Source organism: Thermobia domestica, chromosome 9 (assembly GCF_964235325.1).
Source record: "Thermobia domestica chromosome 9, izTheDome1.hap1.1, whole genome shotgun sequence".
Lineage (NCBI taxonomy): Eukaryota > Metazoa > Arthropoda > Insecta > Zygentoma > Lepismatidae > Thermobia > Thermobia domestica.
The window spans coordinates 181,548,949-181,570,573 of record NC_137462.1 but is presented as its reverse complement, the minus strand read 5'-3'; the positions used below and the strand labels follow the sequence as shown (position 1 = coordinate 181,570,573).

The 21,625-nt window shown below is 36.0% G+C and overlaps 1 protein-coding gene across 2 annotated transcripts in view; it reads right to left on the bottom strand.

The window, feature by feature from the left end:
* Positions 1–20,874, bottom strand: part of LOC145660490 (endoplasmic reticulum-Golgi intermediate compartment protein 2) — a 30,368-nt gene extending 9,494 nt beyond the window's left edge. Inside the window, exons 1-4 of one of the 2 annotated variants that reach the window (XM_081725580.1) lie at positions 20,624–20,874; positions 7,484–7,606; positions 6,355–6,510; positions 1,585–1,801 (exon numbers count right to left, since the gene is read on the bottom strand). In XM_081725580.1, the coding sequence (XP_081581706.1) occupies positions 1,585–1,801; positions 6,355–6,510; positions 7,484–7,583 (473 nt within the window). In that variant the 5' untranslated portion in view covers positions 7,584–7,606; positions 20,624–20,874. The remainder of the gene's footprint in view (positions 1–1,584; positions 1,802–6,354; positions 6,511–7,483; positions 7,607–20,623) is intronic. The other variant, XM_081725579.1, reaches the window with a different exon arrangement.
* Positions 20,875–21,625: the final 751 nt, after the last annotated feature.

Genomic DNA, 21,625 nt, shown 5'->3' with positions numbered 1-21,625 from the left:
GATGAGTATGAACCTTAGCTTATAGACCAGTCTTATACCACATGGCCAGTTCGTAAAAAAATGAAATCTTTAAGTTTTATGTTCCACGGTTATGCCAGCTAGGCTAAAGGAGACTGTAATGATGAGAAATTAATGAAATGGTGGAATGAAGAAAGTGGGAGAAAACGGGAAAACCCCAAGAAAACCCACACACACAGTTCACTTGGCGCAAGCTGGAATCGAACCAAGGACCCCATGCACCAGAGGCGAACGCTCTACCACTGCGGCCCCATGGCCAGTTCGAGTTGCACCTTACCTATAATAGAGCCAGAGTTCTCAGAAATACTGCTGCTCCCATTTCTTGGAGTCTTACACATTAACTGTCCCCTCCCCGTTCCAAAGAGGAATAATAGATTAAGTTTAAAAAGTTCGACAGCCCTAGTGTTCGAATTACCTAACTCTAGACTGGCCTTAGTGTCTCTCTGTTCTATCTACTGATAGAGGGACCCTCTCTAGCGAGAAGAGGTCTACCATCATAAGCAGTGATGGCTCCCGAGCGTTATAAGGTAAGCTTAAAGGATCTCCAAGTTACCGAATCCCCTAGTATGACCACATCCTGGCGAAGTTCAACCCAAACCAGGAATACCAGGTTGACCCGAGGGTCTCGTACCCCGGCTTGGAAGGCTTCCTTCCCCCGATAGGGTGACAAGGTACAATCCGCGGCAAAAAACCTGCAACATGAACATATAAGTTTATTGTGAAATGAAGAAGTCTTTTGCTCCAAAATAAGTGTGCACGGGAGGAGGCCGAGGTTTATCCTGGCGTGATTCGTTCCACTTAGACGTTATGTTCATTCCCTGTACTGTTAGGCGTAGTTTCACAATAAACTTACATCCTCATGGTGCAGGTTTTTTGCCGCGGATTGTACAAGGACCTGCCTTCCCCTTTCCTCATTTTATGGATGAGGTACACCGTACATTACCGGTATCAATGAGTGATATACTCCATCTGCTCTTGATAGATATTCCCCATTAGGGAGGCAATAATCGCACTCCCCGGTAGGAGCGGTAATAGCTTGCCTCACAACCATCAAAGGTATTTGGTGAGGTACCGCGTACCCTCCCGAGCCCAATGATCCGTGTTAATGACACGTTTGGGAGGCTAGTGACCACGTTCGTTGACACTTTATGTCTCCCCGTAGGAGAGCTATAGGTATAACGTAGAACAATGAACTTACGTTTGTACCTTATATATTTCTTGTGTTCTTAGATGTTTTCGACTCTTGCGACTGTGACTATAGCAAGAGTTTACATATTGAAAACATTTAATTAAAAATATGATAAATAAATCAGGTACAAAAGTAAATCCATTGCCCTATGGTTTAATTGGTTTTGATTGCAGAAGGTGAACAGCATCTGTCAACAATATAAATACTTACCCAGTTAATAAATCACAGAATGCAATATAAAAAATTTGATATCAACTTTAATTCAAATCTTTAAGCATTTCTATGGATAACAAAGAACATAAAAATGCACTTACTGTTTAAAAAGTGCTATTTAATAAACATACGATAAATTAAAGAAGAAATGTTTAAATACTAACCTTGGCGGCATGTCACCGAACATAGTGTTGTAACCAGATTTCCATAACAAGTCTTGCAATGCATGGAATTCCTCTCTTAAGTAAGAGTTTACTTGTTGCATAGAGTCAAAATGCATTCTCTGACGAGGGCTCAATTCAAACCACGTATCCTCCTCTTCTAATATTCCAAATCTGAGTATATTCTGGTTTGTGGTATCCAATATATCGGCACCAATATCTGAAATAAATGCATATAAATCAATGAGTGTCTTTTATTTCATTAATGTTATAATTTTACGCATTACAAAATAAGTCAAGGTACAATTTTAAAAATTCAACCCATTAACACACGCGATGGTTATTCAAAATAACTTTATGCCTAATTCACGTATCCTGAGTCATCGAAACAAGAGGAAACATGTCACCATTCCAGACTAAGAATTTTTTATGATATTAAACCAGGGTGGAAAAAAATCATGATTTTTTTTAAAAAAATCATTTTTGTTGATTTTTTTGATTTAAATCGATTTTTTTGATTTAAATCAAATCTTTCTCCTCGTAAATTACAAGTCGCGAACTGAAGAAAAAGCATTAGGAATTAGTATTAAATGCTAATTATGCCATTTAAGTGAAAGTATTAGGATTGAATTTTGAATTAATCCCCAATTGTTAACCTCTGTTAATCCCAATCATTGTTTCTTAACCCTTTTAAATTATGGCTTTTTTAAAAGGAAAATTATAGACTTTCAGTCAAGCAGCTACATCATCATCCCTATTTATCCTAGGATCATGGTTCATACCTAATTCTCTTCAGAATAGAACAGCTTTTGAAACGGTAACATTCAGATTTCCCTATCGTGCCCCTGAAGCGGGAAATTTTGAGAAAAAATGTTTTTTCCTGACTTTTTTTTTAAATTTTGATCTCCTCTGGACTCCCTTGTGTTAACGCACATATCTCAAAATGAACTGGGAAATATTAAGGGGTGTACTAAATGTGTGTATAAAATTTCAAGCTATCTTGAATAGTAAGGGCGGGAAAAATATTTAACAATGAGCTAAGAACATCCCCACAATGTCCCAGATAACACGCATGTAATATAGAAATTTTCTCAGACATCTCTATTTATCCTAGGGTCGTGATTTGTATATTATTCTCTTCAGAATAAAGAAGATTTTCAATCGTATCATTCAAATGTCTCCATGGTGTATCTGGGGCGGAAAAATCAAGAAAAAAGAGATCTTCTGTTAAAAGAATATCCTTTTTTACTTTTTACCCCTCTGGACCAACCCCCTGTTTTAAGGTAGAGATCTGAAACACTGGAAAATACTAAGGGGTGCATTGAATAAATGTGCAAAATTTCAATCTTCTAGGTGCAAATGTAAGCCCGCGAAAAATATCGCCAAATCCCCAGATTCCCTTATAAAACAGGATCTCAGGCAACAGTTTCCTGAAAGATCCCTATTTATCCTAGGATCATTGTTTGTACGTCATTCTCTTCAGAATAGAACACAGCGTTTCAAACGATACCATTCATATGTCTCCATCTGAATCGCGGAAAAAGCTTTTTATTTTATTTTATTTATTTATTATTATTATTATTTTTGCATTTTCCCTCTGGACCTTCCTGTTTTCACGCAGAGATATGAAAACATCTGAAAAATACTAAGGGGTGCACTGAATGAGTGTGCAAAATTTCAGTCTTTTGAATGCAAAATGTAAGCCTGCCGAAAAATAATAATAATAGGCATAAAAAAATATTTTTAAATTTATGTCGTCATCACAGACTATGTCTCGACGCAGAAAGGCGTGAAAGCATATGTAACATATTCTACAGTGCCTTCAGTCTTGGAAAAAAAACGAAGTAAAAAGGTTCATTGGTACTTTTTTAATCGAATAATGAAGATTCGATTTTTAATAGGATAAAAATATGTAATATAATTTAAAAGGTTAAGCATTAAGGAAAAAGTATAGCAACATTTATGAAAATGTCACTTTTTTTCATAAAAGTTACTTATATTTGGTAGGGGCATATTTTTTAAAAAAAATTGGAACTAACTTGAGGCACGAAATACATAAATTACACCTAAAATTATAAATCTTTTAAAAGAAATCGGAGAGGGGATAGGACCCCTCTATATACGCCCTATTATCTGGGAACAAGCAAGCAGACGCGCACGCGAAAGAATTTTCGTCTCAAATGTCGATGATGATTTCCCCGTTGGAATAGTTAACGATTTAAAAACCCAAATCCATTGTTACGAAGAAAAGAAAGCAGTATTGCTCCGTTGCCCGTTCAAAACGGGATTTCCCCTAATCTTCCAGTGCATGACACGTTTTCATACTATGCTGTACATACTGTACATTTGAGTCTCATTGTATTATAATTATTAACTTCCATAACCGAAATAATACAACAGAAACGGGATTTTTACTTATTTTCACTTTAAATTATTTTATTTCGGAATTTGATTTAAATCACCGATTTTTATTAAAGAAATCAAGTGATTTAAATCTTGATTTAAATCGTGATTTAAATCATAGTGATTTAAATCAATCCACCCTGTATTAAACTGTTGTTTATAATTTTAATCTACATATTTATATTAATATAAAGGGTGGTTATGATAGAAGCCTTAGCTTTAGGCCTTGCCTTCTTGATCCTTTATGCAGTAAGAGGCTCATATAGCAGAACTATATTACAGTAATTGACGCGTGCAGGTGAGTACGAGGATCTGGTCAAGAATTTTGAATTGATGGAAAATAATAACACAAATTGCAACTTCAGTGCATCTGTGGTATCATACCTGACGAGTGACTCTGTTCACGATCGCAAAAACCCATGCTTGCAGGAAACTATGCGTAAAGCAGCAGTTTTTGTAATCATCACGGAGCTAAGTCGAGAGCAGTTACTGCAACGATTTTCATTGACTTTAGAATGGGATTTGAAGTCAGTGGTTATTCTGAAAGTTTACAACTGGTATTTGAAAATTATATACCATAGAAACCAGCAGTTTTGAACTGATTTCGAGAATTTCGCAATGAAAAGTCTAATGGGCTGAAATGTGGATGGCCAAGAACAGCCCTGACCACTGAACGACAATCTGCTATAGTAAATCTATGAAAGAAAATTCAGTATGTTATAGTGAGTTAGAGGCGGAACTGGGGATTAGATTGCCAGCATTACGCAGGGCATGAACACTTCAAGATGAAAAGTACTGTTCCTGTTAAATGCTACATCCGTAGATGGAGACACAAAAACAGGGAAGGATGGACGAGTTCAAGTTTCATGCTAGACAAATTTGATTGGGTAAATCACAATTGCTGTCTACAGTGATCACATGTAAATACAAATACACCATTCCGACCGTGAAAGCAAATGTTGATCAATATTCAGAGTTCATGAAGAAAGTTCAAACTGCGAAAGGTCTAACGTTAACGCAATGCAGGGAAGAAGATGGTTGCTGCTCCTTCTAAAGATTAAGTGTGATGAAAGCAGTTCTTGGTGAAAAATAATAGATAGTGACTGCAGTTTGATACACAGTAATTTGAGTTGTCTCCAGCGGCAACCAAGTCAGAGCTTCATGGAATCCTCTTTAAGCACAACTCTAGCTTCTCACGATTGACCAAATAGTTGACTTCTTATTTAACAAACAAACAAAGAAAGACATACACACAAATATTTGCCGAACTTGACTCTATGGACTACTTGTTTCTGTTTCCAACACTTCAAAGGCTTAAATTGATCAATTTTGATGGTGATATGAAGGCGTTAAAGCTTTCGTTCCTGGGTATTATCAGTTGCAGGTTCGAATTCCGAGGTATTGATCTTTTATCATTTATTTCATTATCGTCGTTCATTACTCACCATTTCCTTAGTCTAAAATACACAACCTTTGGGCGTAAAAAATCATCATTTAGTTCTTGTATAGGTGGTATTTCTAAATCAGTATTACTCATTGTCATCCTAGCATTATCTCATAATCTCTGATTCTCAACTGAACAATCTTAATTCTTTATACATGTTTCTATCCACTTTAAACCTAGCATGCAGATAGGTTGACGATGGTATAATATATTACAGACTTCAAGCGAGTGTGTGGTTGAGAGATTTATTTAGTCTCCTATCAACTTAGACGGAACGGAAAGGTATTGGAAAGTTGAAGGAAGATATTAAAATACGTACAACATAAATTACTATGCCACATAATCTAACAAAAAGAGTTAGCTAGTTTAGAACATAACAACAAAAGTATCTAATAGAACCATATTGAAGACACAAAGTGAGTTTTATAAAAAGGACGTAGAATGATTTGTCCCTGTATGGATTTCATTTTTATGAACCATGGTCTCCTACATGACACCTTAGGCTAATGATATTTTTTAAAAGCAGTAAAATATTCCTATCTCGGACTCTGTTAATACCAGTGGTGACACACGAAGCAGGAAATTCAAATTTTATTGTTACAAACTAAGGGAAAAAAGTTTACTTAGTATCCTAATTCTTGTATACAACTTCCTGACATTATATGAAGCTTTCTTCCCTTAGTTTGTAGTAATAAAATTTGAATTTTTAGCGACGTGACTTCCCTCAACCATCACAATTTGCTAACATTTATTCAGATAACATCCGTTATCCGGATATTTTAGCAGCAAGTTTCCTGTTGTATGTATAATCATACTCATGTATCAAATGACGGAACCAATTTGATTCTTTCTTTGTACAATAATCAAATAAAAGTATATAAAAATATATGTTTATTAACCCAGTCCTTTAGAAAAAGCTAACTTACTTGAACAAGGCATAGCCACAGTAATATCCACATTAATCTTCAATTTGGCTGCGTAATCGGTATCAGGAACAAACTTGAATCTAAAATGGCTATCTAGGTAGTACGAAACTTCAGCGAATATCAGCCATACTATGATGATAAAACCTAATATAGATACTGAAAAATAAAATAATACAGAAATCATACATTTTCATTGAGATAAAAGCAGAGCAATGTCTCTCAATGAACGCACATGTACTACAATAAAATATCTATGATTTTACAATAGATATCTTATATTTTCGGTCATTCTTGTAGACAGTTACGTTATAAATAGGTAAACATCTGCCTTGGAATAATGAAAGAAAAGACTAATCCAATTCTTTACTAATTCATCATATTATTCCACAGTTACTTGTATTTTTATTCATTGCATTTAGTATTTAATGTTGTAAGATCCCAGTTCTCTCGTGGCTACATGGTTAGTGTACGAGTCTTTGGAGGGAGACTTGGATTCGACTTCGAGCGACAGTTCACGTGGTTTAGGTCCACATTAAGCTATAGGCCCACGTCTCATATAGCCTTGCTGCTGAAAAAGACTCTAAATTCCAAATCAACCAACGAACCAACGGTTTTTAACGTTAACTTTGTTAAGCAGATCTGAGCACCTCACGTACAGTTCGCAGCAAAAAACCTGCAACATGAGCATGTAAGTTTATTGTGAAACTATTCCTAACAGCGCAGGGAATCAACATAACGTCTAAGTGGCACGAATCACACGAGAAGAAACCTCGGCGTCCCCCCCCCCCCCTGCACACTTATTTTGGAGCAAAGGACTTCGTTGTTTCATAATAAACTTACATGTTCATGTTGCAGGTTTTTTGCTGCGGACTGTACAATTCATCCCATTCTTGAAATTTAATCTTTCATTGTTTCGTGTGGGAACGCGTCAGGAAACCGCAAAACAGTACAGTTATAAATATTAGATGCAGTAAATAAAAGAATATGTTGGTACAAGTTATTATATAATATTAATTTTAATAATTACAAACTCATTATATAATATATTAATTGACTTCACAGCAGCTGCGTAGAATATGTTCGCCATTATCTGTGACACACTGAACTAACTGTCTGTAAAATTACATACCTGTACCACCTACAGGAGAAAATTCCCTATACGACTCAGGAACTTTGGAAAATGCATCGAGCTTTTTAACAGTTTCCTTTTTAAAGCGACTCCGCAACATGATAGCACCTGAAAATATAATAACTTAATATTACAATAAAGCACCTGAAACAACTGCATCACGCAAAAAATAAATAAATAAACTAAAAAATATTTAGTTGGTGTCACTTACATTAGTAACAAATACTATAACTTTCACCTTGTAACTTACTTTTAAATATCAAAGTACAACAATCACACGTTGCTATCAGGATGGAAAGTATATAATAATAATAATAATAATAATAAACTTCACAGGTTTAATATTCGAGAACCAAGTATTGATTTGAGTAACATTAACTACGTTAGTGATGATCGAGATGATTTTGTTAAGTTTATTTTATAGATTTCCTAATATTAATTTTTGTTCAAATCTATTAATTTTTGCGTAATTTGACGGAGGACATACAAGCGTTCTTGTTACATTAGTGCTATTACCAAGAAATAAATTCAGAGGAAAATTTCTCTCCTGAAAAACAAAGAGTTCTGAATTCCTTATAAGTTGAAACAATTATATTAATACTTAAACAATCCACACGTTCATGTCTAAACAAAATATTATTGCAGCTCTATCGAAAGGCAAACCTCCAGTCTTTACTGACCAGATTTGAATAACAATCGTTAAAATGTATCCAAACCAATTCTGTAATGCAATTCACAAAAGCAAGCTATCCAATCCCATAACCCAATTGAAAAAAAAAAAATCCTGGAAAAATTCCTTCTTTCTACCCGGAAGAGTTGATATAACTCGACCGAAAATGTCTCACCTCTCCCCAGAATGAAACTTCATAAAACATTAATCAACCGATAGACAAATTTAGAACATAAACCCAATAATCTTAAAGTCTATTGAACTTCAAGCAACATATCTTATTAGTAACTTGATGTACAGTTACACTTAGGAGATAACGTTCAATTCTGTACTGACCCTAAATTCATCTATTGGCAAAGTTCAGATTAACTAAGGTAGGCAAAGAAAAAAATCTTACCTTGAGTCTAAGACGTTACTGAAAGTAACAGATGTTAGAATTCAGAGCAAAGTGTGAAACTTTTTTTTTTTTTTTTTTTTTAACTCAAAAACATCCGTCCAAAGATGGTGCCTTTTCTTACATACGAATTTCAGCAAAGTATTAAAATGCTCTATCTCTGGAACGGTTAAAAATATTTTGTTGCCTTTTATTTTACTTGAAAGATTAATTTACTGATTCAAATTATATCCTCAGTCACGAGTCGCGAAAGCATTAGGCAGGTGTGCGCGTCAAGAGTTCTTTATACAAACAAAACATGGCGGCACGCTGATCAAACGCTAGAACCTCGTCCTTGTGATGATAGATCGATGAGAATTCATGCTGTTATGTGGAAATCTTAACAAAGAAGAATTAAACAAATTTTAGTGACTAATTGGGCAAATGAAGTAAGCAGCGCATTCAAGTCTCTGAAAAAATTCTTCGAAGATGAGTAAAATTCATTATGCCCGCCTTAACACTGTATATCCGTTGATATATTTTATTAGCAGTGAAGTCTACGATTGGATATGTGAGGAATTGTAACTATGCCAATTGAACATTAAGGTAACACTTATTCTTTATTGAGTTTGTTCGAGTACAATGGCCTATGTTTAGACAGGATGACCGTGAATTTCTCCATTGAAGTGCTTAACCGTTGATCACATGTGAGGCAGTATGGAAAATTGGAAGGTGCTCGTTCTCGTTGGATGAAATTCTCTTTAGTGAATATTTTCTTCTAACTGAAATTAATCCCTACAGTTCTTTACTTTTGCTTCTCATTGTGTTAGTGCTATTCTCTGTTTCGAAAGAATGAAACTATATTCTTTTCTAATTGCTAAATATTGACCCTACATCGTAACTGAAACGTACTAAGTAAGGCGCTTCTAGAAATTCAACATAGAAGGTCAGAGTAGGATAGAAATTGTCTAAACGTTCGAAAGGCCATGATATTTTGGTGTATTGGATTATAATTACTTTTTTTGCCTACTCTCATTATAATTTCAGTGTCTGTGAAATTCATCAGTATGTGCGAACAAGGATAATACTTGTTCTTGTTTAAAAGTGATGACGTAATTCCTAACATGTCTGTTTAATAATTAGGGTAGCCCTTTTAACCTTTACCAAGTAAGCGATCAGGGGTTCGTCCCACCCCTGTACTCACACTTTACAGTAATTCCTGCGTCGCCCTTTGTCATCCTCTCGCATTACTCCATACTATATATATGTATATAGTACTATATATGCAGGGTGTTAATAGACTATACCGACAAACTGTAGGTGGTGACTCCTCACATCAAAATAAGAGAAAAAGTTCATATGGACCTATGGTGAAAAGTGCATAGTTTCAGAGCTAGAACTGTCCAAAATCGCGAAAAAGCTAGATCTCAACAGACCCTATTCCGAATTCCAGAAACTGTAGATGGTGGTCCTTTTCAGCGTAAAGGAAGCCACGCCTACACAATCCAATTTCATCATGATAATTTCATCGTGCATATTTCATCAATTTTCAATTGGTGCACAGGGTATTCTTACAGGGTGTAATTCTCAGATATGCTCTCAATAGATTTTCAGATTTTAGGGGGGCCCAAAGTAGGCAAGAGGTAAGCCATGACAACAATGGATACCTAATGTTTAGGAGAGAAGTCGGAAGTATTAGAAACCAGCAGTTCCATGTTCTTTTGTATTCAGAATAAGGTGTAATGCGATGTATTTCTTTACGGTATATTTCACTTTTTCTTCACGTATGAACGTAAAAGAAAACATCGCAGCATGTTTCCCCGAGTACGAAAGACCGTGGTGCTGAGATACTTAACACTTCTGACGTCGTGTCAAACGATTCAGTGTTCACTGCTATCAAGACTTATTGTTTGTCTACTTTGGACCAATCACAAAATTCGGTTGATGGCATGTCTGGGAATTTCACCCTGCAGGAAATACTCTGTACATCCATTGAACATCAATGAAATGTGCATTTTTGGACTTCTTATGAATGACTTTCTTTACGCTGAAAAGGACCATCATCCACAGTTTCTCGAATTCGAAACAGGCCCTCTCTAAATTTGGCTTTTTCGCGATTTTGGACAGCCCTAGCTCTGAAACAATGCACTTTTTCCCCACAGGTCCATATTATATTTTTCTCTTATTTAGATGTGAAGAATCACCTCTTACAGTATGTCGGTATAGTTCATTAACATCCTGTGTGTATATATAGTACTACTATATATATATATATATATATATATATATATATATATATATATATATATATATATATATATTGTAGATGGATCCGATAATCAATCATTATCATTATTGTTTTATTGTTTACTATTTTAAGGTTAATCTGATTCAAAATCATATTATAATAAAGTCGAGTTGTGTTTCATAAAGAATCAGAGAAAAAGTAAACATTATCATGGAGTAAGAGATTACACATGATGTTGTTATTGTTTATGTTGTCTAGACATAGTATGTGCATTATGTTGAAAAGACAAGAATTAAGAAAAGAGCTTGTAAGCTCTATAATGATGTAAAATATTTGTGTATTCAGCTTGTTCACAGAATACATAATTTCGGATATGACATAATATGCAGATTGGCAGAAATACACTGTCTGAGAATTTTGGACATGGCACAACAATGGAGAAACGAAAGTTTTCCAACAGCTAAGACATTTGACGTCACTCCAGAGTTGAGGAGACACATTCCATCGTCTGGAAGATGGAATAAAAACCAATTCTTTGTTGTATTGAAAGGAAAGTTGAGTAGAGGAATTCGAGCGTGAACAGTCTAGAAGAAGGTGTGAACGAGGTGCGTGAAACCTCGGTCTCAGGTTCGAGACCAGACGGTCTCCAGTTGTCGGTTGACAGCTGGACAACAGTCAGCGAGTATCCAGTTTCCAGACATCATCCATGGTTCAGACAATGGTATCCAGGTATGTCATCGGCTATGTTGTGGCCTATGTTTAAATTTTCAGAAGTTTAATCCCATTGGTACTGAATCTGAGAGTGTCATGTCATATCTAACGCTAAACATCACACATTACACTTAACTTAATTAAACCAGAATATAGTTATTATTTAAAGTATTTGATGTTGATCATTTAAATAACCTCTCGCTAAACATAAAGTAAACTTGGTTTATTCCTGTCCATTTCGGATAATGGACGGAAGCGACCTAACTGCATCATTAAAGCATTTTTCATCCCCATATTTAGGCTCAGATGCAGGGAGGTTGTCAATATATATATATAATGTGTCTGTGTATTACACTATCGTTAATAATAATAATAATATGTCTGCGACATAATCTTGTTTCGTCAAATACGAGGGCGGGGTGAAAAGTTCTCGGCCTGACCCAGAGATAGCACTCCAATCAGAAAAATTTTATTGTTCTTGCCTAGGGGCGCTTTTCAGTTGTTCGTATAAGTGTCAACTTGTTCTCTCAAGTAGTTTGTGTGCAGGCATCGTTGCAGTTAAGACGTCTTGCGTGTTAGTTGTGAGAATGGATAAACTTGAATATCATGCGGTAATAAAATCTTTCGTTTTGGACGGATTAACCCCTACGGAAATTCATCCGAAGTTGACAAAAGTTTACGGGGACTCTGCTCCTTCCATGTCAACCGTTAAAAAGTGGGCAGCTGAATTTAAACGTGGTCGCACATCCGTCGAAGATGACCCACGTGAAGGAAGATGGAAAACCGCAACCACACCGGAAACAATCGCAAAAGCGCATGATATCGTGTTGGACGATAGGCGAGTGAAGGTGAGTGAGATAGCTGAGAGTGTGAGGATATCGGAGGAATGGGTGCGAAACATCTTGCACAAAGAACTAGGGATGCGAAAGCTCTGCGCAAGATGAGTGCCGCATTTGCTGACTGCCGACCAAACGCAAATGCGAAAACGATTTCCGCAGCAATCTTTGGACCGATTCAGAAAGGATCCGACCGATTTTGTGCGGCGATTTGTGACAATGGGTGAGACATGGGTTCACCACTACACGCCAGAAATGAAACAGCAGTCCAAACAGTGGGTGGAAACCGGTGGTGCAGCGCCGAAGAAAGCAAAGACGATCGTATCGGCCGGAAAGGTCATGGCCAGTGTGTTTTGGGATGCGAAAGGGATCCTGTTAATTGATTACCTTGCAAAAGGGAGAACAATTACAGGCGAATATTATTCCAACCTTCTTGACCAACTGGATGACAAAATTCGCGAGAAGAGGCCTGGCTTGAAAAAGAAATAATCTTTCACCAAGACAACGCACCTGTGCACAAGGGTCAGTTGGCGATGGGAAAACTCTGGGATTTGGCTTAAACTTGACATCATGCATCATTCCATTTACTCTCATCATCACAGTCTCCTTTAGCCTACACAGATAATCGTGGAACTAAAATATTTTATTTCATATCTATCAGTACATATATTCTTAATCGGCATCAATTTAGTTTACATCCGTACTTTGTATGCCGACTTGTTGACAATATAATCGCACTATAATTATTAACGAAGTTTTTAATCTTCTATTTCTTTCTTTATAAAGGGGGGAGGTTAACTGCCACAGATGGCAGTCTCGTTTAAATCAGGACTATATCAGTTCGCGCACAGATGCAATAATAGGGAAATAAGCTATAGAGCATAATATGGCAGTGTTTCAAACCAATCGTCTTATTTACTAACCTAGGATGTGTATGATCCAGTATTAGATGGGAAATGTATAGCGTAAACTAATAAGCATCTAAACCAAACGTGGTGAAATAGAGCAAAAAAGAACCAAATTTTTTAACACCCACGGAAGAAATAATAGGATTGTACAAGTAATCAAAATATATCGGGATCCTAACTCTTACATGTGTAAGGTAGAAATTAGAATGGGATAAGTGTTGGTAGTGTACAAAGTGTTCACAGAAGGGATGCAAAGCTTTGCACCAGGGTTGGCTGGTTTAAACCAAGGTGGTTTAAACCAGCTGTTTTTTAAAAAAAAAAAAAAAACACCTGGTTTGAACCAAAAAAACAAAAAAATGTTCGTAAAAGTGTGTGTTTGTAAAATCTTGATGAACACACATTTGTGGGTTATCACGTTTCATTCCCGTATATTATTCGTATTATATTTAGACCTAAATTCCCCGTTCATTACTCAAAAAGATTATACTACAAAACAGGGTGGAAAAAAATCATGATTTTTTTCAAAAAAATTATTTTTATTTTTTTGATTTAAATCAAATCTTTTTCTTCGTATAATACAAGTCGCGAACTGAAGAAAAAACATTAGGAATTAGTATTAAATGTTAATTATGTCATTTACGTGAAAGTATTGGGTTTAAATTTTGAATTAATTCCCAATCATTAACCTATTTCAATCCCAAACAATGTTTCTTAAGCATTAAGGAAAAAGTACAGCAATGTATATCAACATGACACTTTTCTTTTCACGAAGGTTACTGATATTTGGCAGGGGCATATTTTTAAACAATTGGAACTAGCTAGCGGCACGAAATCCATATAAAGTACATAAATTTCGCCTAAAATTAACTAACTCACTCTATGACCTATGGAACCCGGAGGTTCAGTGCCATGTTCACAAAAGCTCTCCACTGACTTCTATCCTTAGTCAACTGGATCCCGTTTTTACTTTGTATTCCTATTTCTGCGAGATGCAACTTAATATTGTCCTCCCATCTGCGCCTAGGCTTCCTAATCGTCGTTTTCGGATTGGACTTCCAGTTAAAACTTTGAAAGCGTTCCTACTTTCTTCCATTCTCGCTACATGTCCTGCCCACCTGGGCCTCCAAGATTTGATGACCCTAACAATGTTTGGTAAATGGAATAAATTATGCAGTTCCTCATCATGAAGTTTTCGCCATTCCTCATTTCCGTTCCTTTTGGTTCCGAATATCCGTTTCAGGATTTTATTCTCAATTACTTTGTCTGAGTTCTTCCCTCAGCGTAAGCGACCATGTTTCACAACCATACAGCACAACAGGCATAATTATCGTTTTATATATTTTAAAGCTTCTAAATCCTCGACACAATTCGCGACGATAAGAGATTTTGAACTGAATCATAACACGAATTCCCTGTAGGAATTTTCTGCGGGATTTCCAAAATAAAAAAATCAAGATGATCAGTTCCAGAAGAAGAAACACTTATGATTGTTAAAAATATGCTTTATGTGACGTGAAAAACAGTTCAAATGCTAGTTGTCCGTGCATTTAAGACATCTATACATAGCAGGCACGTTTTTATACTTTTCTGTTGGCTATTTTATTTCCTCTGACAATCTTTCCTGCACAGGCACGGCAAATTTTTTGCGATCACATCGCAGATCGCGGCATGTTCTGCAATGGGGTCAAGTATCCACTTTATCAAAAGTATTATTCGATATTTTAACGCATCCAAAATTTGTCGTATTACGATCCCGAGGAACTTCTTTGTGTTTAGTACATAAATTTAGCCCAAAATTTTAAAATCTAATTTTTTTCTTGTTTAGGATCGGACACCTCTAAATACGCCCCTATTATCTGGAAACAAACAAATAAACGTGTACACAAAAGAGTTTTCATATTAAATGTCCATGGTGATTTCCCCGTTGGAATAGAAATTTTAAAACCTTGTGTTACAAAGAGAAGAAAGCAGGGTTCACCCGTAACCCGTTCAAACGGGATTTTCCCTGATCGTTCCCTACATGATACTAGTTTTCATACTGTGCTTACATACATTTGAGTCTCATTGTATTATGATTATTATCTTCCATAATCGAAATAACAGAAGAGAAACGGGATTTTACTTACTTTCACTTTAAATTAATTCATTTCGGAATTTGATTTAAATCAACGATTTTTATTTAAAAAATCAAGTGATTTAAATCTTGATTAAAATCGTGATTTAAATCAGACTGATTTAAATCAATCCACCCTGCTACAAAAGCAACTTTTTTTTTACAAGTTTATAAATGTTTATTTTGTGATTTTCTTGTAGTTGTTATTATTGTTATGTAATTGCAATCGAAGAAAAATTCTAAATATTGTTTCGATTCAATGTTTACTATTGATAAAATACATCGAAAATGCAATACTTTGTGTGTGTGTGGGGGGGAAGGGGGTCATACAGACCCCACGAGAGGCATTTAGTGAAATAAGTATCTTTGGTATCTATTTATGTATAAATGAGTCTGAGCCAAAGTGGACTCAAATAATTCGTATCTTTATTTACTTTTCTTATTGATATGCAGATTAAGTCGGCGTATTTCTTTAATTTGGACCAATAAAAGTCGTTGTTAACTAACTTGAACTAAATTAATTCTTCTGTACTCCGTCGTACTTTGAAATTATTCATATGTAATTCTGTGTAATGGTTTCACTTGTGCAACTGTTTATCTTTTTGTCCTTCTGAAATGACTCTTGACAGTTATATTAAGAAGCATGTAAAGATCAGTGCAATGTATTTTTTTTTTTTTATCAGGGTTCCTTCGTGAGTGAGTCGGCAGACGTAACGCATTTGTGGCCAATTAGTCTTGGTTCCGAGTTCAAATGGAGGACAATTTCTCTCGGATGTAACTCGAGAAGCGGTTTTTATTCCGCTTTAAGGTTATGTGACCCCTTCCAGCATAACCCGGTTGTTACATAATAACATCAAGGCGAAACAAACTTATTTCTGTCCATATATGATATGAATATATAGAGCAAATCGTTTAAACCATAAAAACCTGGTTTAAACCCAAAAAACCGTTTTTTTTTTTTTTGTTTTTTTAAATAAAAACCATGGTTTTTGCCAACCCTGCTGTGCACGATACACTGCATGTGTTTTATGCCATAGAACGTGTTTTCCCAGCCACTATCCTCGTGGGCATTACTGCTTTATCACCGGACCACACGAAATTCGAAGAAAGAACAAACACGGGGGGAAGGGATATTATTTAGTTTGGGTTAAGCGCCGTATCGCCGGAGCCATTTTAGGAAATATCGGGTCAATTGGAGAATTTATTTAAGTTTGTGAAAAAGAATGAGTACAAGGGAAGTAAGGGGAAGTTAAGAAAGTGGTTGTATTTGTTGACTGTTTTTGATGTTGTTAGCGGCACTGTATATGGAGGCGGATGGATTATTTCGCGGAGAGGTACACTTGTTTTACTATACGGATCCAGAAATTGTAAAATGTACAGAAAAAGATTGGCTAGTCCTTTATTTGCCCATTCCACGTCGAGAACAGAACCCAACAACCCCTGCCGAGCTTCTAATCCGTTCCTACTACTACTATTACTATTTTTACCCCTGCTCCTACTACTAATACTTATACTATGGATCCGTATTAAAGTAATACTGCACGCCTAATGTAACCTAATCTAACATAACTTAATGTAATCCAACAAAATATAACCGAATGCAATACACTTTGATGCTTTTTTTCTGTTTTCAAAGTAGTCGGGCGACACGGCACAAAAATCTCTAGCTTCTACCCAAAAATTCCAGGCTGTGACCCTGGCACACGTGGTACTGATTATTGTTCGAAAGACAGTGTGAACATCTGCCATAAAAACTAGTCCATCAAACACAAACCAACTTATACTAAGTGGCCACTAAAAGCACTAATACCACCTAACGGAGTCAAGGCAGGGGCAAATTTTTACTTTGAGCCAAACAGTGACTACAACCGATTCATCTGATCCGGTTCCCGGAGCAGTTTAGGAATCATCCCTAAACTGCTCCCGGAACCGGATCAGATGAATCGCTTACAGTTACTAACAGAGTGAAAGTACTGTACGATGTTAAGAATTATACTATAAGTACAAGGGCCAAAATGTTACTATACGATGTTAAGAATTATACTATAAGTACAAGGGCCAAATGTTACTAAACATCAATTTAGGTGAAGCGGTGACTACCAATTTTAAGATCTAAATGGGGGGCTACCGCCCCCCAAACCCACCGCTCAAGTACCATAAAAACATCCAAAACAACAATAAATAATCAAACCACTACTATAAACCTAATTTACAAGCGGGAAACAAATCAAGAATAAAAATAATATAAATTAAAAAAATGAAAACACTCACCGCTAATGACAGACATATCCAGCATCAGGGTTGGCAAAAACCATGGTTTTTATTTAAAAAACCAAAAAAAAAACGGTTGTTTTGGTTTAAACCAGGTTTTTATGGTTTAAATGATTTGCTCTATATATTCATATCATATATGGACAGAAATAAGTTTGTTTCGCCTTGATGTTATTATGCAACAACCGGGTTATGCTGGAAGGAGTCATATAAGCTTAAAGCGGAATAAAAACCGCTTCTCGAGTTACATCCGAGAGAAATTGTCCTCCATTTGAACTCGGAACCAAGACTAATTGGCCACAAATGCGATACGTCTCCCGACTCACTCACGAAGGAATCCTGATAAAAAATACGTTGTACTGATCTTTACATGCTTCTTAATATAATTGACAAAAGTCATTTCCGAAGGACAAAAAGATAAACAGTTGCACAAGTGAAACCATTACACAGAATTACATATGAACAATTTCAAAGTACGACGGAGTACAGAAGAACTAATTTAGTTCAAGTTTGTTAACAACGACTTTTATTGGTCCAAATTAAAGAAATACACCGACTTAATCTGCATATCAATAAGAAAAGTGAATAAAGATACAAATTATTTGAGTCCATTTTGGCTCAGACTCATTTATACATAAATAGATACCAAACATACTTATTTCACTAAATGCTTCTCGTGGGGTCTGTATGACTCCTCCCCCCCCCCCCCCGACACACACACAAAAAGTACGGCATTTTCGATGTATTTTATCAATAGTAAACATTGAAACGAAACAATATTTAGAATTTTTCTTCGATTGCAATTACATAACAATAATAACAACTACAAAAAAATCACAAAATAAACATTTATAAACTTGTAAAAAAAAAAAAAAAGTTGCTTTTGTAGTATAATCTTTTTGAGTAATGAATGGGGAATTTAGGTCTGAATATAATACGAATAATATACGGGAGTGAAACGTGATAACCCACAAATGTGTGTTCATCAAGATTTTACAAACACTTACACTTTTATGAACATTTTTTTGTTTTTTGGTTTAAACCAGCCAACCTGTCCAGCATGCCGTAAAAATTGAAAATATCGCTCTCCAAGTGACAATGAAAAATGTTCCTTTCCACACAGACGTCGATTTATTAAACCGAGCACATTTGCTATTATTACAAACAAGGAAAACCAATAAACGCCAACTTCTCCCATACTTCGGAAGTAACTTCAGCCTTCGACCACAACCATCACATGTTTTCTCTAACTCAATTAAACCACATAGTAGTGCCGCAAAGCGATATGAGTTAATATGCGAATCAAATACAAATTTATTTAAAAACGACAAGTTCAAATTCTTTATATTAAATTCATGAAACGGTTTCTCAATTAAATTTGCTAACTCGATCGTCGCCATGAAACGAAAATTCAATTACGCGCTTCCCGCACGTAACCAGCATTAGCACACATATACAAGCACAAAGAACATGTGACATCACACTTACAAACTACCATATGACTGTACACAGACACCTAGTGGGAAAAATATGAACTAAGACGTCACATCAAAGGCACGAACAGTTCCAACAAGTGACTCACGCAGAAACAGTTCTAGGAAGTGACTCAACCTATAAGAACCGATTAAAGTCACAGTTTGAGTCAAAGTAAAGACTTACCAAAGCAGGTGCGTCAGCGGCGGTGGGCATACGCATAAACGAGAATAGTGGAAAAACACGTTATATGTCATAAAATGTATGGCTTATATGTTGCACAGCTTTGAGGGAGATACTAAATTAGATTAGGTTTGGTTAGATGTTCCTCTTCCTTTCTGTAGTTTCAATTCATTTCTACACTTATGAAAAACTGTTTGCCTGTTTAGTAGATCATGCCTTTCACACAATTTCAAAAACTCACATTCTTTATTTTTGTACAACTCTCGATAAAACTCAAACATGGTATGTGACACACTTGTCATTAAAGCACCATTTCTTTACTGCCTTTCCCATAATTCATAGTAAGTGTACCCCTCCGCCAAATAGTCCCTTCCACATCAACATATAGAGCCGCTTACATGAAAAACCACTAACAACAACAAGGATTTTCTTAACTTCAACTATTAATCTCACCTGACTTTCACTCACTCCTCGCAAAGTAAAATCTAGTCTCCAAATTATCCGGCATATTTTCTAAAATTGGTCCGGCGATAAAGCACTTAACCCATCCTCGTGTATGCGTATACCCACCGTCGTTGATGCGCCTGATCCCTACGGACGCATGAATTTGCTTTTAGTTCTTTCTGGTGGTCAACTAGCACAAGCTGATTGGTGGTTTTAACTTAATTCGTGTTTATGCACTTCAGTTTATGCCATATGTAGCCTACACACACTGTAGTTATACTCAGTCCTCCGAAAGTCAATCTGCACCCATGAATGGAACTCCTCTCTTAAAAAACACTTTCTAAGGCAATAAGAAATAAGGTGCATTTCCTGCTAAGAGAAGATCATATTTTATGAATATAATCATCATATTGTGCGGTAATCTCGTATTGGATTTTATTTTTTTTTTTTTTGTCCCAGAGAACTTACGTTTGGTAAGGAACTCCAATCCCGTAAGAGTTTATTTACGTGTTGCTTATAGTGTTAGTTGGAAACATGAGAAAGTAAAGATTCACTGTTTTCGTTATTTCTGAATAGTGCTTAAGTTTGCAATAGCTGGAAGGTACTAATTTTTCGTAGTAATATAGATGAATACATACCATATTTAGTGATTAACCGTTCCGCCCCCAAAAAGTAAAATTATATTTGTGATTAATAGTTAAGAATGAACTATGTTAATGAAACTATTTAATATACCATTAAAATAATAAATATCAATCAGACTCATGAGTTCAATCTGGGGCCGACACCTGCGAAAATATTAGTCTTTAAAAGTTATAATTGTAGTCATAGTACATTGGCTAGGATATGTTCAACCTGTTGTACATTCTACTATATTTTGCGAAGATTTGTCGCCGAGAACGTATCTTACCTTTGCTTCATATTCCAACTTCATGCAAGTATACCATGTAGCACTCTTATGTAGTATAAATTATCACTGCAATTTGTCTTTTAATTACGCTTACAACAATTTTTAGTAATAGTAGACCCCTTTTCACTCTGACAATAACAATATTACTATTTATATATAAATAATTCTGAAATTGTTGGTAAGTACTAACGATGTCAAACAATCGTCAACAGGCATTGCCGACACCGGATCAGAGTTGCCAGGCATGACCAGAAATATCTTGACCAAAAAGTGTATATTGATGAAAAATCTATAGGAAACGGAAATCCAGTAGCAAAGCTATAGGATCCATGGGGGAGGACCTCCCTAGTAAGTATTTTTTCCCCTCCTGCTCAGAAATTAAAATATTGAACGCCATAGTACTGGACTGGTCCATAGTCACGATTGGTCACGATGTGCTATCAAACATTCAAAACAAGTTTTTAACACTCAACCAGTGTTTGCAATCCTAAAATTTTCACAGGATATACGCTGTTCTGTGAACCAGAGTTGGTATGGGTTAGTGAGTCGTGGGTCACGTAGCTCAAGATTTGTCAGTGGGTCAGTTGATCGTAGGTCATGTACAGTCAGTGGCGTATTTACGATTTTGTTTCGGGAGGGGCTTTGGTAACTTTCGGGGGGGGGCTTTGCCTGAAAATATGAAAATTCTGCAAGATATTTCATATACTTTACTATAGTAAGTAAGATTTCGGGGGGGCTTAAGCCCGGAAGCCCCCCCCCTAAATACGCCACTGTGTTGTAGCTCAAGATTTGTGAGTGAGCCTGTTGGTCCTGTGTCAACATTATGTGACCCACTCTAATCCACAGACCCACTCTGCTCAGTGCACTGTAAATATCATGTTCCTAACACTAGTGACTTTGTCTACGCTTTAGTTTCAACTCCTTCTATTTTCTTCCTTATTCATTTGTTTGTATTTACTTACCTGAGATGAGTTAGAGTTCTTGATAATTACGGAATTATTC